The sequence below is a fragment of the Branchiostoma belcheri genome, unplaced genomic scaffold (assembly GCF_001625305.1).
Source record: "Branchiostoma belcheri isolate BF01 breed outbred unplaced genomic scaffold, Haploidv18h27 scaffold48, whole genome shotgun sequence".
Classification (NCBI taxonomy): Eukaryota; Metazoa; Chordata; class Leptocardii; order Amphioxiformes; family Branchiostomatidae; genus Branchiostoma; species Branchiostoma belcheri.
This window is the reverse complement of record NW_017804109.1, coordinates 2,392,642-2,420,586: the sequence shown is the minus strand read 5'-3', so window position 1 is coordinate 2,420,586 and position 27,945 is coordinate 2,392,642. Positions and strand designations below refer to the sequence as shown.

Sequence of the window (27,945 nt, the reverse complement as noted above, 5' to 3'; positions counted from 1 at the left end):
TATACATGTACTTGTACAATTAGAACATGTGTAGATTCTTCTGGTCTATTTTACAGATGTCTGAAGTAAGGAGAGAAAAAGGTTCATGACACTGGCTTCAAAATTGGCCATGGACCAGCGTGGGCAAGCTTTACATGTAGATCTCTCATGCTTACAGTTACACATGTCTGCAGTATATATGTACTTGTTCCACAATTGGCACATCTTCTGATGTATTTTACAGAGAAAAAACATAACTTCATGTGGCTTCAGAGTAACTAATTAGCTGTATATCTGTCATACTTACACATGTCTGCAGTATACATATACTTGTTCCACAATTGTCACATGTATAGATTCTTCTGGTGTATTCTACAGATACTGTAATTCATTTTAAGTTCAGGGTAGCAAAAGTTCACGGTCTGAGAAAAATGGAGGTGTTCATGGAACTATATGTTCACGGTGGCGACATGTGCAGAAAAAAGGAAGCCCCGAACTATTTGTTAACGGTAACAGTAAGTTCATGGTACAGAAATGACAGTCAAACAGTGAACATAAAAGTTCCGTGAAATGATTGAGGATTTACAGTATCTGAAGTATCGAAAGAGAGAAAAAATGACACTGGTTTTAGAATTGGCAATGGCCCAGAGTAACCAAACTGTATATATATATCTGTCTTCCTTACACATGGATGTGATGTACATGAACACGTTTCACACTTGTCACATGTACGTGTATAGTACATGTATGTTCCACATATAGCAGGGACTGATACTGTGTCAACCACTGACTACTTCTACAGCATACTGATGTATCTGCTGTACTCTTCTGTAGTTTTAGGATGGCCAGATTGACCAAAGTTGGTTTTATGTCAGTGATATACCCATAGCTGCTGTAGCAAAGTTCTTTGTACTGTTGGTACAATTTAGCATGAAAACAATGTATATGGATAGAGAAAATGGACGCTATAGCAAAATTGTCTTTGCCAAGCACGCCCATATTATCATAGAGCCAAATTGATGGATTAGTGGCTAAAACTTTGGCATGTGTGGAAGTGTGAAGACTTCATAGAAAGGGTAGCTTAGAGGATGCTTACACTGTTACAGATACCTGTACAGGAATAACAGCAATCAACAGCAGTCATGACAATGCCCGTAGAGGGACGAAACCCGCGGGGTCGTCCGAAAAAGAGATGGATAGACAGTATTAGGGAAGATGTCAAAAACTTGAAACTGCAGAAGGCCAACCCGCTAGACAGAAGCAGCTGGAGAGCAGCTATTAGACCCAAACGACACCCCACGACGTCCAACCCTTGCATGACGGGGAACAACGGACGCTAAGCCGAGCAGTGAGTGAGTGAGTGATTGATACAATAATCTTCTTCAGAAATAATATATGGTGTTTAAGGAGCCTAACTTTTAAGAACTCTCATTCTCAACTTGTCTGGGGCCCGACATTAAATTAAGTCTGACTCAGTCAGTGGTATAAGTATAACTATAAGCAGTCTCTTGTCTTACGTAGACTAGCTTTAAGAAGCCTGTTGTGTTAAGTAGCAGAAGGAGGGCAAGGTCGGCCATTGGCACAGGTCCACATACTGGTGCAGCCTGCCGGACAGAAATAAACCTACATGGCAGACAGGATGGATCGGCCCTGTCCCCCCTCCCACGCGATGGATCAGTCCTGTCCCCCCTCCCACGCGATGGACCGGTCCTGTCCTATCCTTGGTGTGATGGCCACCTACAGGTGTCTCCTACACTCCTGCTAACCAGGCTAGCAAGGCCACTCAAAGTTGTAGCCTAGCTTCTCAGACATTTCATATCACAAACTTATCAGGAAGCTAAAGGCTGAAAACAGAAAAATGTGAACCTGAATACCAGAGACTTTGTGAACCAATGCAAGTTCGCCAAGTTTTCAAAAAAGTTTTCAAAGGAGATATTATTCTCTTCCTGTCATCCAACATTCTGCATGTGGGAGTTATAAGTTTAACGTCCATTCAGAAAAACTGAGAGTCTTACCATTTACTGTATGACATATAAGGCTCGAAATTCATTTTTGCAAAAAAGGTACACTGGTGCACCTAGATAGCTGACTTCAAGATTTATACCAATGGTGTAACTTACTACTAAGTATAACTGGAGTCTGTGTCACCAGACACTGACCTGATCTGAACTTGACCTGAAGTGAACCTGAGCATGTTCAGAACGCCCGGCATGTCTGGGAGATGAGAGCTGGAACATGGTTTATGCCGGCTGGAACCGGTTAGGACCTTATGCAGCTCGTACGGACTAACTTTAGGGACAGAACCGGCGTGTAACGCTGCCAGCTCGCGGCAGGGGGGTTAATTTGTCACACAGATAACACAGAAGTTACGACAGGATTGCTCGATGTTTGGGTCCAGCCTGGGGAGGAAATGGTGAAATTTCCGGACTGATCTTTGCTCTGATTGTCTGTCGTACGTCTGGGTAGTGAGGAGTTGTTTTTTGGCGTGTTTATGCTTGTGTGTGAATTTGCTTGTGTGTCCTTAGATATTTTAGAGTGGCAGGAAGGCAGTAGGAGATTTTCTAACCACAGATTGACAGAAGTTCCACCCACATAGGTACTGGGACTTGTCACAAGAACTTACATGTGTAGGTTCATGGATCCCCAACCTGTCCTTGTCCTAGGCCTTGTACTACTTGTACATCAGACCATCAGTTCTCTTTGCTTTGGTTGTGCCAATAAATTCACAAAAACCCTAGATTCTTCCTTGTGGTTTGAAATATCTGATTTCTTGTCTTGTGTGTTCCCTGGGACCTGTGGGCTAAACTGACGAGTCCTAACCACTTAGGGCTGATGTGAGCCGGAGGCTGCAGACCACAGAACTGTCTGACATGATCATGTCATTCCCAGGCAACAGTCAAATTCAGGATGACAAATGGTGATAGTTAGGAGTTCAGATGTTCATGACATTTGTGCTGGGATTCCCACAAAGTGTGCTTAGAAGAAAAGGTTTGCAAACTTATTGTAAAGTTTGGAAACATTTTTAGTCATACATGTATCTCTGTTGTGACTTTATTGTTTTGTGTTAATATATACATAATGTATATATTTACTATATACCAGTGACTAAATAATGGCACTGAGGCGATTTTGGAAACCTTTTTTCTCACCCCTTTGTAATGATCTTGTATTTATGGGACAAGCAGCAGGGTTGAATATACGAGTGGGCCGCCAAAGAAACAGTTTAGTTTGGCTGTCGCTGCAATATTTCCAAACGTTAATCACCGTGGTAACCAGCTGTTGCTCCCGGCAACGAATTGTCTGAACGTTTCCCCGCAACCACCCGGAGCAGAGTCCGGGCTTATAAGGCGCAAACATCCGCCCTGGAGGTTCCGGCCGCCATGACGGGTGCTGGGGGAGAGGGAAACTGTCGGCGGGGGGATTTGTGGTCCCCGCCAGGGCTGTAGCCCGCTTGAAATTTTTATTTCGTCAGCCCAGGTTCATCATGATCGGACTGGGGGGTGTTTAGTGCTCGCAATGTAAGGGAGGCGTGAGCAAATTTAGGATTTCCAAGCCTTTTCCTACACCTTGAGAGGAAAATCATGTTACCATCAGTGTAGGAGATAACGTCACGTTATCAGTTTGTTCTGCAATTTTGAAATACTTTCTCTAATACTTTCTTCTTCCAGCTTCTACTAGTGGCTGAATTTAGAGTTTGGTGCAGTGCAATTAATAATTGCTAATTAGGCACTTAAAAAGGTTGTTACAAAAACATTCCGTAAGATATTGAAAAGTACATTTCTATGTGTATGTAGTTACCTTGCATTGTGTTGAGGTTTTAAATCCTCCTGGAGTTTGTTACCTTGGTTCACCTGAGTCACAGGTGAGCCTGCAGCTCACATAACTCCTGCTAGGTGTCCTCGTGAGACCACACCTGCTGGGCCTGCTGCAGTAATGACGGGGAGTCTGGGGACTCTTCATGGCTGACCTGTTCATTTTCTGGGTCATAAAGCCTTAAACAATTTGCACCCCTGAATGAGCTGTTGATGTGGTGTGACAAATGTGCTGTGTACAGGCCAAATGGGACAGAACTACACATATATACACCATGTACTATACACTACGACACTGTACATGCCAAATGGGACAAAACTACACCATGTACTATACACTACGACACTGTACAGGCCAAATGGGACAGAACTACACCATGTACTATACACTACAGCACTGTACAGGCCAAATGGGACAGAACTACATCATGTTTGTACTATACACTGCAACACCCTAACAACATGATATGTTTTTAAACTGTTTCACATTTGTCAGTGGAACTCTGTAAATTTCAGACCAAGCTTCTTTTGGAACTGATTTATTATATTTGAGGTATGATATCTGCACAAAAAGATAAGTTCTGTAGTGGAAAACAGCAAAACCATGTGGGCCAAATGACATAAAATTGGGTTATTTGATATCATTAAATGAGCAGCAATTTTGCATAAATACTAAATGTATACAAGAGCCCAATTCATGCACAGTGAATATTAATATGAAAGTTCACTTGGCTGTGAGGGTCATACAGATGTGTGTGTGTGTCTTTGATTTGTGTGTGTGTGTGACAATGATACATACCGGTATGCATTTTGTACTTCTGAAATGATATCAGCTGAGCTCCCAGTATTTTCTATGTTACACTTTACCCACACGTGTATTTCCAGACTGACATGATTACTACTGCATTGAAGTAACCAGACTGTTGTCTGTGTTTTTGTCCACAGTCTCCACACCTGGGCTTGGCCGCCGTGTCAGTCGATATAAGATCATCAAGTCCTCCACATCAGGTGCTGGCACCAGTTCAAAACGGTGAGTCCACCCAGCACGCGTGTGTGTGAGTGAGTGTGTGTGTGAGTGAGTGTGTGCGTATGCGTATGCGCGCGTGTGTGTGTCTGTGTGTGTGCCTGTGTGTGCATGTGTGTATGTGCGTGTGTGTGCGTGCGTGTGTGTGTGTGCATGTGTGTATGTGTGTGTGTGTGTTTGTTTGCGTGTGTGTGTGCGTGTGTGTGTGTGTGTGTGTGCTTGTGTGCGTGTGGTTTAACTTTTATATCTCCAGGAAGACTAGTGTAGTATACATTGTCCTCACCAATGGAGATCTGTCCAAGCCTCGTTATGCACAGGTTCGTTAGACAGAGATTCATGGCTGTTTTACATGTTAATTAGTTGGGAAATAAAAATGGCAACAGGACACTATTAATTTACATATTAATTTCTTCACACCTCCCTTCTAACACAAATTATTCCCACTTACAAAGGGATAATAAACTGACTTCTGTCTGCTGTTTCTGACTTTATTCTGTCTGTCTTCTGTTTTCTACTCTACTGTCTTCTCTTGGCCCATTGCCAGACACTGGACACACACAGAGCTCAGTTAACCTGTATCCTTCCAATATTCACTCCAGCTAATTCTACCAGGTGCAGTGTTTAAATGTTCTATGTACTACAAATGTTTCCAAACCATTCTTTATTTTAGTGCTGTAACAAAACATCTTTAACGGTTTGACTATACTGTCGGTATTACGTCCCTAATATTCGAACAGCCCTTTTTTATTGCCACTACAAAGAAATAAAGGACAGCAATCATGTCCATTCAAGGTAATAAAATCCCAATTAGGAGAATTGATCAGGAGGGAGAAGCTAAATTAGTTCATAAAGTTTACATCAGAGACGATTCTCAGTCTGCTGCTATTGATAATGGTTCAGAAGCAGACATCTCTGTAAATAAATTGTTGAACAAGGATGTTTATGTAGTGATTTTTAAGTCTAAGTTGTACAATTTGGTTGTAAGTGTTGGTAGAGGATGTAGTGGTTTGTTATGATCTGTTACCCTACTAGGTTGTACCTGTCCAACATTGTGTTTTGAGAGAATGCATTGCTTTGTTGTTGTGATTTGTAACCCTGGGTTGTACATGGTTGTAAGAGAGGTTGTATCAGTTGTAGTGATTTGTAACCCTGGGTTGTACACGGTTGTATTGGTGTGTTGTAGTGATTTGTAACCCCAGGTTGTACATGGTTGTAGTGATTTGTAACCCTGGGTTGTACACGGTTGTAGTGATTTGTAACCCTGGGTTGTACACGGTTGTATCAGTGTGTTGTAGTGATTTGTAACCCTGGATCCTACATGGTTGTAGTGATTTGTAACCCTGAGTTGTACACGGTTGTAAGAGCAGTTGTATCAGTGTGTTGTAGTGATTTGTAACCCTGGGCTGTGCACAGTTCTACAGCGGAGCTGGGACCAGTAAACCTGCCCATTGATTCCCGAGATCTATTTTCACGTCTCTTTTATCCGTTAACAGTAGCCCTAAGTCCCGATGGATGCTGCATTAATTGGCGCCATAAACCGGGCGGAATGGGTTTGACAAGCGCTGGGAGGGCTGTAGCTCTGCTGTCAATATCAGCCGCGACGATTGGCCCCAATTAGACCGTCTTTCTCCCCGGCTGTAAAGTCACCGCTGAGAGAGGGTAGCCGGGGAGGCGCTGGGGTTAGGGTTACAGCACGGCTTTAGCCAGCACAGTCACATGCAGGAATGATGTGATGTGTGACAGAAAAATTTTTAAACCAATGAATCTGTCAACTTTGATGGACAAAATTGTTGGGTGAAAATGTGAAAACATGGAAAGGACCAACAATAAGCACTCTCATCCCAATGATGTGCCTCTCAAAATGTGGAATTTTTAAAGGCTTGGAAATCCAAAACTTGTCACCAGACTCCCTTAGATTGCGAGCACTCCCCTCCCTTAAGTCTGGTCATGAACCTGGGCTGATAGAAAAACATTTTGAGCTTGCTAGAGCCCCGGGTTACAGCAGGCTGCAGGAGGGATGGGGGAGATAGGATGGGGGTTAGAGATTACTACCTAATACCAGCTCAGAAAAGAACAAGAAATAGCCATGGCCTCAAGTACCAGAGTTATCAACCAAGGATTGAGGTGTTCAAGAATTCATTCTTTCCTAGAACTATGGCAGAGTGGAACTCGCTGTCACCAAGTACAAAATGTACAGTAGTTTCATTGTCACTAGATAGCTTTAAATAAGTTAGATGTTCAAGGGTTAGGTGTAACAAGTCATTCAGTGTAATGTAGCCGCTGCTGCCACGCCATGTGCCCGCGAAGCTGGTGTGTTAGGCTAGATTAAATAACTACCTGTTCAACTACAGATTTCCTTATTCACTGACAAAAAGTAGTGGATACAACTTGAAACATCTGACAGTTTTCAAAATTATCCAGTTGCTTGAGTAGCTGTTTTCTTACACACAAGTGTATCTCATTACCTGGATGTCTAACCTTCATCGACATATCTGTTGTTTTGTCCCACCTTTGTTTCCATTCCACTTTCCTTTTGCTTGTTGCATTTCTTTGTTTTGTCCAACTTTTTACCTTTCCAACAAGTTTTCCTATAAATCACTGTATTTGATCCACAGGAGAATAATAAAGTCACTGTGAAAAGTTAAAGGAACTCAGAAACACTTCATAGATTTATAATCTTGGCATTTATCACAAACAGTAATAAAGTCCTGTCCTTCTGTATCGACTCTTCAGTTTTACCCTGTTCTGTTTCCTGTATTGCCTTTAACTGACGTAAGAAAATTGGTCCAGCGCTCGTTTAGTTCTTAATTGGTTTATAATCATGGATGATGAATGTGTTTATAGCAGCTGTATTGTCCCCTGTAGCAGGGGGAGTGGATATTGCTGAATATCACAAACCTGTGTTCCAGTTTAGACAAGCACTCCACATCCATTTTAAAGAAAATTTAGGTCTTAATTTGGTTCAGTCTTTGGTAGCAGCCTTAATTCTGCCAGCTTGTCTTAAGTGAAAAAGAAAATTGGACAAAGCATCGCATTATACAAACCAAACTGATCTATGTTTTCCACCTCATGTGATTGGAAGCAAAGTCAACTTGTCAAAACTGTACATACATGTATGTAGTTGGAAAGTTTGACTTGTGTCTTGTGACAGGATGAATAAAAGTTCGAAACGGGAACTATGTGGCTCCAGATGTCTTACTGAGAGATGACTGTGGTTTGATAGATGTCAGTTATCTTGAGGAATGAATCTACTCTACTTTATACTAATGCGTTCTGTGTCTCATCAGCTTTGTAACTCATGTGTTGTGGGGTCAGGTACATACACACACACACTGTCCGGTTTATCGTCTTGTTGTTAACTTTTTTTAAAACAGTGTAACAGTTATGTAGGTTACATGTATGCTTTGCTTGGGTTTTGAAATCCGGTTGTTGATGTTGTGTGTTTTGTGTCCGTAGCGCGAGGCCAGACCCTCGGACAGCGCGTTATTACGTAAAGACAGCATCAGGAAAACTGCTGGTGAAGGGAGGAGTCGTGTACAAACTCAGCAGCAGTCGGCTCACACGGGCATCACCACTCACCAGCCGCACTGCGCAGAAAACTCTCACTGGTAAGCATTCTGTTTATTTGTTTGTTTGTTTGTTTGTTTGTGTGGATGGATGGATGGACGACAGACAGACAGAATGGATGGATGGACAGTCGGTTGGTTGCTTGGTAAGTTGGAATCTGTAGTCAATGCTTCACCTCCGTCCAGCTAATCTAGGAAAATAATGCTCAGTCTGGTACATGCAGAAACACCCTAGGCTTTTAAATTTATTTCTTTGTTTTACTGTTTTACTTTTTTGCCTGACACCAACAGTCTATGCCTCTCCTAACCAGACCTGACAGTTTCATCATGCATCTAAATGAAGATTGAAGGATACTTGATAAACTATTCGTTCAAGCTTTCATTAATTTCAATCATTTGATACTTGATATTTGATATAAATAGGCTTGCTTTAGAATTTAGATGGCCCGTAATTGAGGTGGAAGTTGAGTGCAGTGAGGTGTGAGCCTCTGTTTTTTGTTTATTTGTGTGCATGTATCTGTCTGACGCTGCCTGGCATAAAGACTGTATCAGACTGTCGAACTGCCTCAGATTTAGTTTAGTTTGGTATAAATAGATTAGGTTTAGAATTTTAATGGCTGACCGTTAAGTTGGGATCTGGGCCGGGTGAGGTAGGAAGACTGAGATGTTTTTGTTTGTTTGTTTGAGCCTATGTTTCTTGCATGTATCCATCTGACATTGGCTGGCATAAAGACTGTACCAGACCGTCAGACCACCTCAGCCGTGCACTCTGGGCTGGTCATGAGTGGATTTGTGGAATTGCCAGAGCAGACAACTGACAATTTGCTCTAAACGCGACACTGATGCAGGATTCGGGTCAGAGATCAGAAGAGATCATGTTCCTGGGTCCCCAGATCAGTTTTGGGATTGTGTTTGGCTGTGAGCAGATCGAGTGTGATCTGTGGGATTCAGCAGATCCAGGTAGATCTAGATCAGTCTGTCCAATCACTCCCGGTTATCGAGTTCTGCCACCTCTGCATGCTGTTCAATGTTGTTACATGGGGCAGAACCTACTCAGCAGTGCCCAGTTACCTCAGGCCTAAGAAAAAAATGTTGTGTTTCCTGTTTCATTCCTGGAAAAATTCGGGTCTGAAGGATTACCTTTTTTGTCTTCTTTTTTTTTTATGTTGTTAGACTTTGGCAATCTCTAGTGATCCAACTTATGCAGTACAGTTTAACAAAGTAAAACTTGCACGAGGACATTTTTATTTTCAATGTCAATATTGGTAAAACTGATCATACAACATTTCATCACTCAGGTGTCAGAGCATGAATCTAGAAATTGTCGATCAGCTTGAAATGTCCCTTTCATGCAGGGGTCCACACACAAAAAAAAGGCTAGGGTTGGTAGTTTTTTTCTAGAGTCGATCGGGAAACAGGAAACACAACTATTTTTTTCTTGGCTTAACGCCCCTCCCTGCATGTCCATCAGCTAAAACAGCCCGCAACAAGAGAGGAGGGACAACAGAAGTTTTGGACGCAGTTAGATTTTTTTAAAAAACATGTCCGGATCAAAGGACTTGGGTACTTCGTTTGGGAAACAGGAAACACAACTTTTTTTTTTCCTAGGCCTAACGCCCCTCCCCGCATGTCCATCAGCTAAAACAACAAAATGACAACAGAAGTTTCAGATACACTTAGATTTTTTTAAGAACATTGGGATCAATGGGACTTGGGCACTTTGGTTGAGAAACAGGAAACACAACTTTGTTTCCCAGCCCTAACACCCCCCCCCCCCAGCTGCACGGCTGCCATAAACCCATCCATCTTCAGCAGCGTGATTCACGACGAAGGGCCGATGCAAAATTTACCGGGATCGGGGATAAATAATTGATGTTTTTGAGGGATTGATTTGCGGGCGCTAACCGAGTGTGAAATATTCATACTTGAACTACGGGGAAAAGGTCGTGCTGGATCCATCATCGCTTGTCCACATCCCCGCCTGCCGCCGACACTCAAACGCCAGAAGGGATTTATCACAGGTTAGGGAGGGAGACACACCTGCAGACTGAAATGTACCTCAGGCCACACCAATTTAATTTCTTGGTTAACGGATTCTCCGCTTCATTTTTTTCTGATTTGCAAATAAAAATAAAAATTCAGAATCAACTGCAAAATGCTCATATTTTGCCCTAAACAGTTGAAAACAGTCCTTTTCATCCTAGTTGTTACAGTTATTCCATCTTTCAATGCAATGGTATCATTAAAAGTTCAAAATTCATTGTTTACCGTAAATTTTGAACCAGCCTGGTGTGTTGACTTCATGGCTCCTATCGTACCATTTTGGGCCATAATAGGATGCCTATACATGTATAGGCATATATTATTTTTCTACAAAAATCCGTTAACCAAGAAATTAAATTGGTGTGGCCTCAGATGACAATTAAAAAAATTCAGACTGCAGGAAAAATAAAGCAGGGATGGAAACAAACCTGCGACCTGCATAGTGTACAGAAAAATATCGCTGGAAAAATGAAACAGTCACCGTGGTTAAGCTCAAACAATGATACCAGGTGTTATACTATGAAATACACATTGATTCTGCAATTTGCAAAAATGGATTTGAGATTGCAGGAAAAAAACAGTGTCAGTGAAGCTAACAAAACAAGTACACATGTATTCCAGATTGCTAGCAAAAAAGGGAGCCACAGTGACATGTACATGTGGTTAGCCAAAATACTGTAGTAGGTACAGTTTTTTTAATCACAATGTGAAAAAACAGAAATATATTGTATTTTGAGCCCCCTGTTTAACCTTTACCATTCCACCTAATCTCAAACGATACAAATTTGGTACCCAACTTTGATGCAGAATGACTACCTTAGAAGACTGATTCGGAAGGTTGAGTAAAGGTTTAAAAAAAAGGGGCAAAAAAGAAAGGGAAAAAAACACAACCAATATTTCTTAAACACACTGGAAGCTATTAGGACTGTTTGATTCTCAACTACGAAATGATCCAATCCAGGTGCTCAGGTATCCATCACGTGATGTCCACCTACCTTACTAACCCTGACACTGACAATTGTCATGTGCCTGATATAGGAACCTGCATCCTGCATACTTTATTCATCAAACCACATGGAAGGCTATTACATTTGGAAAACGGCTGCTTGTTTCATATTGTAGGCTGGTTCTACCTATTTGTGGTGCCAGAAAATAAAGGGACTCATCTTGTAGCTTGTTTTGGGGCTATTTCAAACACTTCAAGTATCTGTATCTGTATAGCGGGTATAAATACCCTTCGGCGTAACACACCAGCTTAACTACAAAATGATGACAAAAATGTGCAAAGAAATGTCATTAAATGTCAATGTCAGACAGATTTGCTGGTCATATCTTTTGGTCTGCCACCCTGAAATCGCATTGGATGCCCTTAAGATAAAAAAAAGTGGTATGCGTATCATTAAAATCCGCTATTAATTCAAAATCATCACCATATTTCCCTTCCTCCTGTCCCTACAGACAAACCAGTCGGACAGAAAGTAGTGAAGGTGAACATCCGCGGAGAAAAGTTCCTCCTAGACTCTAGCGGCAAGACTCTGACTCGAGTCAAGGAAAATGCAGGTAAGGCCACACCAATTTAATTTCTTGGTTAACGGATTTTTCTAGAAAAATAATGGAGCGAGCGGGCGAAAAAAAAATAAAAATAAAAACAGGCCTAGGCATCGTATTATGGCCCAAAATGGTACGATAGGAGCCATGAAGTCAACACACCAGGCTGGTTCAAAATTTAAACAATGAATTTTGAACTTTTAATGATACTATTGCATTGAAAGATGGAATAACTGTAACAACTAGGAAGAAAAGGTCTGTTTTCAACTGTTCAGGGCAAAATATGAGCATTTTGCAGTTGATTCTGGATTTTTATTTTTATTTGCAAGTCTGAAAAAAATGAAGCGGCGAATCCGTTAACCAAGAAATTAAATTGGTGTGGCCTAAGTAACCAAACCTGGCTTGTGATTAGGACACACCTGTTTACTTACTGGGTTCTCAGAAATTTATTTATTTTTTTATTATTTTTTTTATTTATATTTGTGTCAACAACAACATATCTCGCAGCCTTGACATACAGGGCTGAATTCTGATGTTTGTTTACAACATTAATTATTAATTAATAGTAAGGTGATACAAATTACAATCATGTCGGAATCTAAAGATTGATATAATATCACTTTGGTTCAACGAATTTAGATATTTACAATAATTTCAAGATGAAAATATTGCAAGTGTGCAAGGTGATGCAGAGGGCTGGGAAGAAAACTTGTATCAGACTAATTTTGTTCTTTCCTAGAAAGTGTGGGCACCAAAGTACTAACTTAGTTATTTTCCTCTCAGACTTGATTTTCAAAGCATGATCTTTTTTTAAACATCCGAGAACCAACAAATAAAAGTCAAACCCAACAAGTTAGAAATTCAATTTAGAGTCTGCATTTAGCATCTTTTTGTTTTAACCAAAAAACTAAAGTCAAACTTAACAAGTTAGAATTTAGAGTCTGCAGTTAGACCAGCTATGTTGTTCTTCATTGTTCATCTTTATCATGCAACTTGTGACCAGCCTTCGGTCCAGAATCTGCAGTAAACTAGTTATGATGTTGTGAAAGTTGGGCTGCCTGAAGGCGAGTGTTTGAAGTGTGTCCATCCTGGTTTGCTGGTGTCTCCTGTGGTTCTCAGTGAGAAGATTTGTGAGGTTTAGCGGGAAGACTTGCGGGGTTCTCGACATGGAAAAACCATTAAGCACATTGAGGGCTTCAAAGTCTATCGGAGGCGGCCGTGAATATTGGTCCAGCGCGGGAGGGCCGGGTTATCGAACACCGGCCGGGGCTTAATTGCTTTCTGTACACGGTTTGTTGGGGGTGATTTGTTGGGCAAAGTTTGATGATTGTTTGGCTCTCCAGGGGGTTCCACCAATGAGGCCGCGGGGACACGTGCCCGGGAGGAACCACCGCAGCCCAGGGGGGTGTCCAGGGTGGTGATCCGAGGCGTCCCGTACATCCGCACGGCGCCGGGAAAACTTGTGCGGTCTTCGGCGACCAACAAAGTCCAGGAGCTGGCCAGGTGAGAGAAACGAGAGGTGGACGGTTCAAACAAGGGATGGACAAAAGTCTAGATAAGTTAAATAGAACTGAAGTTGCCAATACAATGTAGCTCATTATCTAAAGACCTTATGGATAGAAATATAAGATTTTAGTTAGATTATAATGTTTGTAATTCAAAGCTGACTGCATTGTTTGCATGATTACTCTGGTTGTACTGCATTTTGTATAAATAAGCTGCTCGTTGTGTTCCTGAAAGAGTAAAAAGTAGGAGTAGAAACAGAGAAGAAATGTTGAGCATGTTTTCTGCTTTTGCAATTCACAGAGTCACTACAACACGACACATCACAGGTTCACTCTGAAGTATTAAATCACAAAATTGACATTAAAAAACACAGTACACAGCTCCCTGTCACCTTTCCTGGGGCTGGAAAGCCACAGAATTGAGTTAAAGGGTGAGAAGACAAAAGGAGTTCCATTTGAGGGTGCGGAAAGCCATGAGATTTTATTACAGGAAACAAAACTGTTGTCGTTCTGTCAGAGGCCACGAAAAGTCGTGGAATTTGATTTCAGGTTGTAGAAAGAGTTGAAACTCCATTATAGGTGGTAAAAACTGCTGGAATTACATTTGATGCCACAGAATTGTTGTAAAGGTCACAGAAGGACAAAAAATGCCAAGGGCACACTTCTGCTGACTTTGTGCAGTTTCAAAACTCTCATGCAGCCTTCAGTCTAAAAAATCTACCTCTAACAACATTATAAGGAAACAAAAAAGACACCCATATTATGGCTTTATCTTATGACCTTGACCCTTGTTCTTATGTCCTTGATAGTTGTATCTTTGACCTTGACCTTCATTCCCTTGACCTTGTTGCAATGCCCTTGATTTTTTGTTACACGACCTTGAAGCTCTTATCCATGGCTCTTGTCCTAATGACCTTGACCTTTGTACCCATGACTTTGACCCTTGCCCTCCGCCCTGCCCAGCCGTGCGGTACAGAGGAGCATCCTGACCAGCCAGACGGCCCGGTACAGGAAAACCAACCGCCAGGCGGCCGCGCGCCAGTTCTGCATGTTCTACAACCGCTTCGGCCGCTGTAACCGTGGCAACGACTGCCCATACATCCACGACCCCGACAAGGTCGCCGTCTGCACAAGGTGGGTTGTCATGGTTACGATTTTGTATTAACGCTACAAACATTAGAAAACAAAGGAATATTCCTCAGGGACTTCATCATATACTTAAGACACAGGGAATTCCTTAGTGAACACCTCAGGCTCTGGTAAAAACTAGATGGAATACCTGCCAACTGCACACCCGACTCCCTTCATTCACCCACCGAGCCAAACGAGCTCCTTCCAATCTGTCCCCAAGTGTCATGGGAGCCCCCCCCCCACCGCACCGATCCAAACTTGTGTTCATGGAAAGTTGTGTTGGCTGTAAAACTAGCCCATAAACTCCTCCAAGTGGTCGAACTGTGAGGCATAACATTCTCTCTACAGCCCAACATTTAGTCTTTTTACTTGTACTTGTGAATGATCTGATATTGTTACAGTACTGTTTTTACTTATACCTGTTATAATGGCCTGATATGGCACTGTTTTTAATTACTTGTACTTGTAAATTGACATAACTTGTGTTTGTCTAAAGTTGTGTGTCGGCTGTAAAAGTGTCCATAAAGCCCTCCCATACTGATGAGGCAGAGTTGTCAGTGATGAAGTACCGTCCCAGGGCCAAACCTTGTTCACTCTTTGATTTCCCTCCAAATGAGCCACCATTTTTAATTGCTGCCGGTCGGGAGACTTTGATTCATGGGCGGGCCGTCGGCTTAAGTACACGGGACACGCTTGCCTGCAGACACGCTCCCAAATGACACTCGCGCTTACTCCGGTGTAAATTATAGGATTTCTCCTCCCTGCTTTCCATTTGTATCAATTTCCCGGGAATCTGGTGAGGAATGTCGCGACTTGTCTGCTGCGTGTCCGAGCGTTTGCGCCGGGCGTGTTTATTGGGTACAGAACGGCTCGGATGGCAGCAGCTTCGTCACGTTTGGTCCGGCGATTTCTCTTCCCACGCCGCGTCGTTCATACGCATTAACGGGAAATCCATGGAGAAATACGCGGCGGCTCCTTTATGCCTCCTGCCACTTCTGCTAACGTCGCGGCTCGCACCTGGTCCTGCCACGGAACAAAGAACCGAACAGCGACTTGAAAGTACCAACTCTTATTGACGACATTAGCAGAGTTACGACGCCGCGCTAAGTGCCCATTTTTCTCGGCGACGAGAACTAAGCTTTTTATCCGCCGTCAAATTTGGTTCTGAAAACATCGGATTCAGTTTGTGGAAGTGGAATAAATGTGTTTTTAATGTCTGCAGCTCATTAGAGTTTTATGATGTTTGATATTTAATGATCGGGTGAGAATTAGGCTGGGGGTTTGTAATGATTTGATGAATGAAATTGAAATTGAAAGACTGAAATTGTGTGAAAAAAAGTGCACTAGTGAAGGACTTGTGGACAGAGTTGTTTTTTCTTAACGTCAGTAGTGTAGTGTGTCAGCCAAAAAATATCAAACATCATAGTTTTATGTTGACTTGTAAACTGTCAGTTTCTGTAAAAATGTTGGTTCGTGTAAGAAAGAGAAAAGCCTCTTCTCCCGTGTCCATAGTCCCATTCCTGTAGTATTGACCCTGTTCAGTGATTTTTTAAACTATGAAAACATTGGTTGACGTAAGAAAAGCTGCCTGTTATTGACCCTGTCTAGTGATGGTTTTGTAGAGCTTGACGAAGTGAAAACATTGTAAGAGGAAACTCCATGACACTGTCCATCAAACGTTGGTTCATGTTAGAAAGACAAAACTCAGTGAAGATTTTTTAAACTGCAAGAAATTTGGTTAATGCAAAAAGGTTGGTTAATGTCCCTAGTTGCTGTAGTATTGACCAGTCCCATGATGGATCCAGACATTGTCGGCTGCAGAAGTTAATTTAGATGTTTTTTGAAACTGTAAAAACGTTAGTTATTGTAAAAACGTTGTTTAATGTCCCTAGTTGCTGTAGTATTGACCAATCCTGTGATGGATCCAGACATTGTCGGCTGCAGAAGTTAATTTGGATGTTTTTTGAAACTGTAAAAACGTTAGTTATTGTAAAAACGTTGTTTAATGTCCCTAGTTGCTGTAGTATTGACCAGTCCTGTGATGGATCCAGACATTGTCGACTGTAGATGTTCCAGACATTGGGGGAAGTTATGGATGTTTTGTTTTTTGAAACTGTAAAAACGTTGGTTAATGTAAGAAGGTTGTTTAATGTCCATAGTTGCTGTAGTATTGACCAGTTGAGTGATTTTTTAAACTGTAAAACATTGGTTAATGTAAGAAAAGTTGCCTGGTATTGACCAGTCCGTGATGGATCCAGACATTGTCGGCTGCCGACGTCCTTTGAAGCGGGCGACACCAGCAGGTGTAATAAACACAGCGGGGGTCGATCGGCTGACAAATGGACACGGATTTAACTTGTCAACTTCCACACGGAGTAACTAACTTCTCACAGTGCAGGCTGCTGGCAACTTGGTCTGTCTTCCTCTGAAACTGTCGGCTGAGCAGAAATTTTCCTTCTGTTTCCATTTCAGTCTGCTTTTGTCCCTGCTTGAGAAATGGAGATACTTCACATTTAACTTGTCAACTTCCACATGCAGTAACTTACTAGAAGTACTCCTCACCATGCAGGCTGCTGGCAACTTGGTCTGTCTTCCTGAAACTGTCGGCAGAGCAGATTTGTTGGAAATCATCCTTCTGTTTCCATTTCCTTTTGTTTCTGTCTTTTGATTGAGAAATGGAGTGACTTCTTGTCTATAACTTTCACATTGAGGTGCTTTTCTAGTCACTTTGTCTTTCCTAGAATCAAATTGTCGAAACTCCTTTCTTTTTTAAGTTTGATTCCCAGTCTGTTTTGATATGGATGGATGGGGCTGATCATGATCAATGGGCTTGAATTTGTCAGGAGTTGCACTTGGAGTTGTTTCTTGCAGTGCTGGTTCTTTTGGGCAGTTCTTTTGTCTTCCTTAGAAAGTGTCCAAACTATGTCTGTAAAACATCTTTCTTAGTGTGGCCTCAGTGTGCTGCTGTTGTAGTGTACATTGTCTCCTAGCTGGTTGGATTATGAAGGTATCTTAATTCTTTTATCAAGACTTGTGCTACATGTAAATGTGTCAAAAACTTTATTCTCTTGAAGAGAAGACATTAAAAACATAAGCTAGAAGATTAGCCCTACTGGATTTTATACTGTATTTAGCTCTTGCTGTTTAGTAATTAGGAGTTAATTTCCATTCTATAGTATACCCTTTTCTTTCTTTTCTGTACTATGTTCAATAGTTGTTACCATACATTGTACCATGTACGATTGTCGTGCAATAAAGTTCTTCTTCTGTAAATGTGAGTTAATTTGTCAGTACTGGTGAGTATGCGATGTGATGACTTTTGGCAGCTGTTCCACCGGAGATGAAATATGAAGGTTTCATTAAACATTAATCAGTGTCGGCTGCCATGATAGCTTTCTCTGTGGGGAATGCAAATTAACGAACCATATACAGGATAAGCTAAGACTACACCTCTGTTTCAAAGACATCAAAGACATTTTGTTACTTAAAGTTGATAATATCTTCTCTCTTCAACAGAATAAAGTTCTAGGTTCATTTAGCACTTTGATAAAAGAATTAAGAGATTTTTTAAGGAAAGGTCTTGATAACCCAACCAGTTAGAGACAACTGTTGTCCTCACTTGGTCTGACTTGCAGTAGAGCAGAATGGTGTATATGTGTGTCCAGCCATAACAACTAGGACAACATTGGCATGAATGTTGTCACATGCACATTGATGATAGTGTACAAATGTACATGCGTACAGTAAATGTCTTCATGTATTTTGATGAGGTTCAGCAAGTGGCTTATACATGTATTTTTGTTACCAGCAGGTGAATTTTAATTTTTAACCAGACTAACTTCTACCACAAGTAAGGACACTTTATTGACACAACTTTTGAAGAGTTGGCTCAACAGTCTGAGTTCTCGCTGAACTCTTGTACAGTTGAGACTCTTTCCTACATAATTGGTAAACAAGCCCAGGTTGTGTGAGTCCTGCCTACAGTCCGTGACAGGCCATGTCATATCTCAGAGGAACCCCGTCCTGTGGTCCGCGTCAGTTCTGAGCGGCAGGAGGAGGATTAAAAACGACATCCTTGCGTCCGTTTCCCCGGAGATGAGGAGGAATATCAGGGTTTGATGGACGCTGACAGCCGCGGTGTCCCCGTCTGTCAATATCAATTTTCCCCACCTGCCTCCCCAGACCCCACACACCTGTCCTGGGTGTCTGTCCAGCAAGTCGAGCAGGGTTATTGCTGGCTGTGTGCGTTTCTGATGTCTCTGTAGTGGGACTCTACTAGCAGGGGTCCGGTGTCCTTCTGTTCCCATTTCAGTCTGTTAACCGAAGGAAAACATATTGTTTTTGCTCAATTTCTTCCTCTTTTTCTTCTTCCATTCCAAACAAATAAGGTCAATGACCAGGACCAGATCATATGTTGTAACCATGCTGTAACAATAGTTGAAAAGATAAAGGGAAAGCTGACTGCCTGTTGCCCCTACTTTCATCAATGCGTTTGGAGGTGGCAGCTTTTCAGTGTATGATTTTGGCAAGGTTATAGCCAGTTTTGTGCCTATGTTATGCCCGAGTGACTGTATATAACTGTCTGTCCCCATCCAGCTGCCCAGTTTTCTTCAGTATAGTGTCAGATTTGGGAAGGGTTATAGCATATCAGAATCTGTACTAGTACATGACTTTTATTGTACATATTTGCTGCCTGAGTGACTGTTGTATATAACTGTCCTGTTGCCCGTTGCTGATTAATGTCCCGTAGCCCGGCCATGGCAGGCAGACATGTAACGTGCAGTGAAGTATTGCTGTGGTCACCATGTGATGCATGGTCCGGCGTGTTGGCCGCGCGGCTAACCGGCCCCCGGTCCACCCGGTTACCCCCGCCCGGCGCGCTAACGAGCCGGCCGCACTGCCAGGCCGCGCCGCGTGATCGATGGAGCGTGCAGGCAGACCAGCCGGATCCGGCGTGAAGTATTGCAGGCGTCAACATGTGATACATGGGTGGGCACAGAACCCAGGGTCACTGGATTCAAACTGTCATAGCATAGGACATCATACAATATGTGTTACAGTAACTGTACTGTACAACCTGGCAACAACTCAGGCAACAAGACTTATAATAGTCACAATACAGCTTCCGGTTGTCAACATGTGATACATGGATGGGCACGGCACCCAGGGTCACTGGAATCTGCCTGTCATATCTTAGGACTTGTGTTATGCACCACACTAACTCAGGCAACAAGTCTTACAGCTTCCAGAGGCTCAACCTGTCATAGCATAGGACATGTGGTACAACTGCACTGCACAACTCGCCACACTTACTCAGTCAACCAGTCTTACAGCACTGCACAACACAGTTTCCAGGGTTACAGGACTCAACCTGTCATAATTATCATAGGACATCATTGATTGTGTAATACTGCACTGCACACACTGGTAACAACTCGCCACACTACATGTAACAGTTACTCAGGCAACAAGTCACCACACTAACTGGTAACAAACCTTTCTGCTACACCCAACCTGTCATATCGTAGGACGTCTTACTGCTACAAAGAAACTTACAACTGGTAGTCGGCACTGGTAGCCTACATTGTGTAGCAACAAGTCAATGTAGGTTAACCCTAACCTGTTGCAGTTGTTTACAAACTCGATCTGCAATCAATATTGATCAAACAGAATTTAAAACTGTGACCAGACAAAAAAGTTTGAGAAAAGTTTTGTGAGGTCAATACACCAAACTTGAAGAAGGTAAAAGTCTTAGAAACTAAAGAAACATCAAGATATAGTCCTTGTAAAAAAGACCAGAATTTGAGAGGTTGCTACCACTAAGTGTTACACAAAAGTTTAAACAAAAGATCGGGGTTCGTTCTCTTTTCCCCACCACGTTGAGGCCGTGCATGTGGTAGTTAAAGTTTTACTGTCATATTTTGATTGGTGTTTATCGCAGTTTTGACAGACTTGTCCGCTTGACATGTTTTTATATCTTATGGATCTGTGTGACCATCTGATTGTGGGAAATTATTGCCTAGAAGAGTAGAATCGATGCGGAGATGGTCGGGATTATTGTGGTGATTGATAGCGATGTCGCGATGATCGGCCGTCGTCACGGAAACGACAGGTTTATGTTCCGTGTCGGAGCGCCCGTATCCGGTGGCAACCTGCCAGGAGCCATCACTGTCGCTTTATTGTCCCTCCTGCAAGTTTGACGGGACATGACAGGTCATGACAGGTCAACGTCTGCACTGGACTTCCCTCGCCCTGGGACAGTTAGCCACTGTCACAATTCTGTTTGTGTTACCACTTCTGCTTGGCTTTGTATCTTTGTGTTTTTATTGAAGACTTCTGCTGTTCTTAAAGACTTTGCCGCATCCTCGTGTTCGTTCCGAAGTCATTTGTTCAGTCTGAGTCGTCATAATTATTTAAGCTGCTGTCACACATAGCCGAATATAGCCTCCCAAACACTGCTGTACTCCTCACAACCATAAATAATTATGGTTAGGAGTAGGTCAGGTGTAAGTTCAGCTGAGGTTGGCTGGTGTTTGGTGAGGTACATATAGGCTGCTGTTTGACTGCATGGCCTAAATCTGGCCAGACTGCTACCCGGTTACATGTACCACCAACCTTGGTTGTTTGGTGGTCGGGAGAAGGTTCTGAATGCTCCAGTCCCTGGTAAATGTATATGGAGCCTATCAGTGTAATAAGACATCCCGTGGGTCCTTACCTGTACTGTGCAGCTTTACCTGTACACTTACACAGGTGTATTTACCTGTATAGTAGGCAGGTGTGTTTCAGTCCCTGCTATAAAGAGATGCCTGTCAATAACAACCAGTCCCCTGGGTCCTCACCTGTACTGAGCATGCAGGTGTGTTTACCTGTACCTGCACTAAAGCTGCTTTACCTGTACACTAGGTGTGTTAGGTGTGTTATCATGACATGCCTGTCAGTAATAACCAGTCCCGTGGTTTAACTGTCTCCCCTACTGATACCGTCCCCACCAGTAATGGAACCTGTTGGCCTGATGCTGAGCAGGTTTACCTGCACACTAACACAGGTACATGTATGTTTACCTGTGTAGTAGGCAGGTGTGTTTCAGTCCCTGCTATAAGGAGATGCCAGTCAGTAATAACCAGTCCCCTGGGTCCTGCCTGTCACCCCTGTGATACTGTCCCTGTCGAACCTGTCAGGCTGACTCTGAGCAGTCTTACCTGCACGCTAACACAGGTGTGTGTACCTGTACCTGTACTAAGCTGCTTTACCTGTATACTAGGTATGTCATTATGACATGCCTGTCAGTAATAACCAGTCCCGTGGTTTAACTGTCGCCCCTACTGATACTGTCCCCACCAGTAATCGAACCTGTCAGGCTGACGCTGAACAGTTTTACCTGTATTTTACTAAGCTGCTTTGCCTGTACTAGTACAGGTACAGGTAAATACATCTGTGTTAGTGTACAGGTGTGTCATTATGACATGCCAGTCAGTAACAACCTGTCCCGTCGTGGGTTAACTGTCGCCCCTACTGATACCCTCCCCCACCAGTAATGAAACCTGTCAGCCTGATGCTGAGCAGGTTTACCTGTATACATACACAGGTAAGACTGACAATTGCCTACTACTACACAGGTGTGTTTACCTGTAGGCATTTGTGTGTTCCAGTCCCTGCTATGAGAAGATGCCAGTCAGAGTTATAACCATGGGTCCTGCCTGTCGCCCCTGCTGTTACCGTCCCCCACCAGTAATCAAACCTGTCAGGCTGACATCGGTTGCGCAGCGGAATCTGCCGACATCAGCGGGACCGGAAGTGTCGGCAGATTAGCGCAGGTTTGCGGGGCTGGGGGAGATTAGGGGCTGCCGGCACGTTTAAAATGTCAGCGGTGACAAACTCGCGCTTTTATCGCCGGCACCGCTTACAGAGACGGATGGGCGCTGGGCGCAGGTTTACTTACAGCAGGGCAGCAGCCGTGAACACTTCCCCGCTCGTTAACGCCTCATTAATAAAGATCTGTCAACAAACGAACAGCGTCAAAGACAAGACATCCTCACTAACGCATACAGAATGCTGTTCTATAGTACTGAGTTGAAGCTGGTGTGTTAGACCGAAGGACGGTATACCGGCTATACCGAAACAGATACAGAGTATGGCACCTGTATGAAGACATTTCCCCTTCGTTAATGCCTCATTAATAAAGATCTGTCAACAAACGAACAGCGTCAAACACAAGACATCCTCACTAAAACTAACGCATACAGAATGCTGTAAGTAAGTTCTACACTGTACTGAGTACAGTATGTTTTATTTTACATGGCATGCACGTGTATGAAGTTCAGGCAATTCTTGTGTTGTACATGGAAGTTGGCTGAGTGCTCATTCCTGTCAAATATGTAAGGAAAATCCACTGTTCAGAGTAAATGGTGTGTGTTTGACCTTCCCATACTCTTTCTCATAGATGCTGATTGCTATTAGTATTATTGTAAGCGGACAAGGAAATCTGTGTGGGAAAAGTTGCAAAAGAAGTGTGTGTGGGAAAACAAAGATACACTGAAAAACAGCAAAATCATCAAAGCTACTTCCTGCATGTCCAGATGTTTAAGAGGACTTTGCATATCTTGATGTCCGTGAATGACAGCAGTGTGAGGAGTCTGTAAAGTCCATCACATGTACTGCATCGTAACCTGCAGCTTCAGCAAAGCTTAATCACACAAATTTCTCTAGTTGGTTACCTCCTAAACGTGGATGCCTACAATGTACATGGCAGAGAACTGAGATCAAAGGACAACTTCATGCAGTTTCGCTGCAGGACGTCTAGGTTTAAGAAAAGCATTTTACCAGGTTTTATCGTCAAGTTGCTGAACCATTCCTGATAAATATTAATGTGTATCATGCCCCAATTCAGCCATGTAAGGCTGCAATGGTATGATTGTGATGTGTTGTATGTAAGTAATAATTATCAACCAGTCTCTCTCAACTTCTCCCAAACCTTCACTAACTTCCCCTGTCCAGAAGGTCTGGTGGGTAAAGGGCTCGTTCTCATTTAAATGTGCAAAATGCTGTGGCCACTCTTTACGGCTAGATATTAGCCAAATCACGGACCTCACTTATGTCCTTACTTATGCTCCCTTGCTCCTAAAAGAAAAAGCTAAAAACTGTTACTAACAGTAGATCTTTTCGGAGAAAACAAGCCAAAGGGTGATATTGTAACCTCCGTTATTCTGTACATTTTAATGATTTGATTTGATTTATTGAAATTGTACAGTTCTGTAATAATACAAGTGGGACACGGGCAGCTGTTGCTGGTGTTGTGTCCCGCACATAGAAACAAATACAGGACAGTAAATAAAGTAAAGGACAATTCTCATTTTCGCTTGAGTTAAGTGAGGAAAGTGGTGTAAAGTGCCTTTCCCAAGCGCACAAGATCAGTAGCATGTCAGGACTTGAATCTGGGACCTCAATGAGAACGATCCAAGCCCTGGTGAGACTCCAACAGAACCTCCAGAGGAACGTCACCTCAGATGAAAACACCAGACTGCTGCACAACCAATTTCCTCTTGTCAAACTCCACAGCAGGGAGATCGGGGAGCGATAACGTCTGTCTGCTGGTTAAACAAGCAGAACTGCCCTGATATCGGCCTGGATGGGTGTAGGACTGGTCTGATACCAGCCCTGATGCCTACAGTAGGGCCTGCTATCAGCCTTGATCATAGTTACATCATGTCCTGTACAAACCTACTATCACCCCTGATCACAGTTACAGCATGTCCACTACAGACAGACCTGGTCCTACATCAGGAAATGGCAGATGATAACAGAAGGATACGATTGTCTGACAGTTGTGGTTTTGTCAGTCAAGGTTTTATTGAACAAAAGTTGGAATGTTTTCTCTCGTAAAATCATATCAGTGAAGAAAGTAGCTCCCAGATTAAAATTTACTAACATTAGGAGGAGTCCATCATCAATAAAAATTGTTTTTGATCATTTAGATTGACCAAAAGTCGAAGAAAGTACAAGTCTCAAAGTGTGAAAAAGTTTAAGGCTCTAACAGTTGCTGTTTGTAGAGATGTAATTGCAAGCATCATCAATCAGCCTCACACAGAATGTGCAGTTGGTTTCTACTCTTCTGGATTCAAACACAGTTTTGATTACCAAGTATGAGTCACAGAAGGCCTTTCTTCAACAACCTTTTGCAATCTTTAGTCAGCAGCCTTTTGGGCTCTAGAGAAAATGTTTTGTTGTACATTCGATTTGTGCATTATGATACTGGGATCATAAGTACATGTACTAAACTTGTTCATCAGAAGCTTTTTGATACATGTTGGTGATTGCTGGATAGTGTTTGATTCGGGTAATAGCCTGAGAAGTCCTTGACATTTGCAGAGCAAGTGACTGGAGTACGTAGACATCATTGCTGTTATCAGCATATAAAGAAGAGTTATACATGTCGAACATGGATGGGATAGTGATCTAATAAAACCTGGCCTGAGAATAACAGAATGTGATCCTGCCAGCCCAGAGCAGCCTGAGGGTGTGCTACATGTAGCTTCCATCCCTGCAGTCAGATCTACTGGACACTATCTCTATCTGTGGTTGTGTTGAGATGTGGGAAGTTTCCAGTCAGTGGTTATCAGTTGTTGTGGGCAGATGCAGGTTTTCCAGTTAGTAGCTTGCATGGGCTTTTGTCCCTGAAGTCAGATCCAATGGACATTGTGGACACTATCAGTGACCGTAGTGAGATGTTAGGTTTCCAGTTGGTGGTTATCAGTGGCTCTGGGAAAACTGGAGGTTTCCATTCCATAATTTTCATGGGCTCCTATCCCTGGAGTTAGATGTAATAACATGAGGTTTCCAGTCAGTGGTTTCAGTCACTCTGGGAAAATGGGAGGTTTCTAGTCAGTGGCTATCAGTATCTCTGGGAAAACTGTGGGTTTCCAGTTGGTGATTTTCATGGACTTCTCTCCCTGGAGTCAGAAACACTGGTCACTATCAGTATCTCTGGGAAAGTGTGAGTTTTTCAGTCAGTGGTTATCAGTGGTTGTGGGAAAACGTGGGGTTTCCAGTTGGTGATTTTCATGGACTTCTCTCCCTGGAGTCAGAAACACTGGTCACTATCAGTATCTCTGGGAAAACGGGAGTTTTTCAGTCAGTGGTTATCAGTGGTTGAGGGAAAACGTGGGGTTTCCAGTTGGTGATTTCCAGATCCCCCCGATTCCGCCTGACAGATAAACTGTCACATCTGGTAAACAGGCAGGACTTGAGGGCGCGGGCGCGTCTATCTGGCCGCGGGATCGCCGTGGAAACCCGCGGCGCCGTGACGCTGGGCCTGACCCACGGGTACGGGCCTGCCCATCCGCGGCAGATCCATCGCACTGACCACTCCAACATCAAGATAACCGCCTTCCCGGGCTAAATGGGCCGAACCATCGGCTCGGCAGGTGTTATCAGGTCACACCTGAGGTGGTACGACCCACCCGGGGGGACAGGTCCACTCGGGCGTGGGGGGGTTGTTATGGTCACATAAAGATATCCACCCTGATATAAACCCACAACTGTCCAACAGATCAGATCTCAGGCTTGACTTGGGATTAACTCTATTCATTTTTGTCTTACGGCCAGCTTATGGTCTTTTTAAGGTGGACAGGAACTGGTGTAAGGCTTGTTAAGGGTTACAAAGCTGTTGGCTTGGAGATCTACCGGAAATGGCGGTCTACTGTTGTGGTTTCCAACTACAGATAATCCTCACATTACATTTAGTCCCCGCAAGTTACTTCTAGTTTTGTTGGGTTTTTTTTTTGTGTGTTTTCTGGTTCAATATCTCTCCATGTCCATAAACTTCAAACATGTGTTTTACATGGATGTTGTGATCCTCTGTATACTGTACTTTCCTGATATTTTCCTGGGATGTTTAACCCTTTCATATACTGTAGATTTTGTAGGTTCTGTCATTCTTGTCACATGGGTCATTAACCTAAACTTCAGACATTTGTTTTACATGTTGACTGAAAAGGTCAATGTCCTGACAACATGACTTTGTGATCCACTGTTGTCTGTGCTTTTCTCACAGGATTATCCTGGAATGTTCAACCCTTTCATAGTGCAAATAGCTTCTGTCATTATGAAATAAAAACTAAGCTTTAACTTCCAACACTAACTACAATGAATTGGGACTTACCCCAAATTTTTGAGACAGATGAACTTTCATGCTAAGCTTCTGTCATTCTTGTCACAAGTGGGAGTTTTTTTGTGATCTAAAACCATAAAAAGATTATCATCACACATGTTACATTTCCCCCTATATGTAAACACATGGTTTATCAATAATTATTATAGTAGTGTAAATAGTATCCATCATTATTGTTACAACAGGAGGCAGTTTTTCTTTTGTGAGCGAAAACCAGATCATCACACATATTGCATTTCCCTCTAAGTGTTCCTGTCAACATTATATGTATCAATACCTCAGCAACCGTAATGACCCAGGCTCGCTGGTTCCTGACCAGTCTCTGTCCACTGACCACGGCGCTAGCCCGGTTGTGATAAGGACTTACAGATAAGGCACAGTCACAGCTGAGGAACGTTTGACCTGCGGCGATGACAAAACGTCCACTCCAGGTCTGATACGATGAACCGACCGACCGTGTCATGTTTTTGCCCGGAATTTTGGAGTGTGATAAAGGAGTTTATGGATTATAATGACTTCATAAAAAGTAGTAAAATATCTGGTAGATTGAGATATTCTAATCAAGCAGAAGTTGTTGTTTTCTTTGTTGCAAGTCTGTGGCCTGAAACATGTTTTTACTCCTACTGCTAACATGTTCAGTTTCAAGTACAGTGGATTTCTTAATTATTCTTTGATAGAACATAAAAGTATTTTTTTCATCATCAATGAAACCCAAGTATTTTACATATTTGACTTTGGCTTCATTAGGATTCACATTTAGCATACATGTAGATGACAGTAGCTATTCTTCCTGTGGTCTGTGAGGAATCCTGAATGTCCAGTTCATGAGTACATTGGGTCTGTGTGTGGTGCTGAAATGAATGCTGTTAGTGAGGGGTGGAGCAGTCATGTGAAAACTGGTCTGTTCTTACCTTAGGATTGATGAATTAAGCAGTCTTTACACAGTGTTACTAGTAGTTTAGACATGAGTACATCTGGTCTGTCTGTGGTGCTGAAACGGCTGTTGTTAGTGAGGGGTGGAACAGTCATGTGAAAACTGGTCTGTTCTTTCCTTAGATTAATGACGCAGTGTTTCCTGTGGAGTTGGAAATTCTCACTCCTGAACAGGTACTTTCTACCAACAGGCCAGTCTAATATAGTAACTTGTTTCTCTGACAATCCAAAACAATGA

At 42.7% G+C, this 27,945-nt stretch overlaps 1 protein-coding gene across 1 annotated transcript in view; it reads left to right on the top strand.

Annotated features, from left to right (window-relative positions):
* The window catches only part of LOC109479346 (zinc finger CCCH domain-containing protein 3-like), an 89,053-nt gene that overhangs the window by 7,194 nt on the left and 53,914 nt on the right, over nt 1-27,945 (top strand). Inside the window, exons 4-8 of the mRNA XM_019781297.1 lie at nt 4,737-4,821; nt 8,272-8,423; nt 11,883-11,984; nt 13,316-13,475; nt 14,441-14,611. Of these exons, the coding sequence (XP_019636856.1) occupies nt 4,737-4,821; nt 8,272-8,423; nt 11,883-11,984; nt 13,316-13,475; nt 14,441-14,611 (670 nt within the window). The remainder of the gene's footprint in view (nt 1-4,736; nt 4,822-8,271; nt 8,424-11,882; nt 11,985-13,315; nt 13,476-14,440; nt 14,612-27,945) is intronic.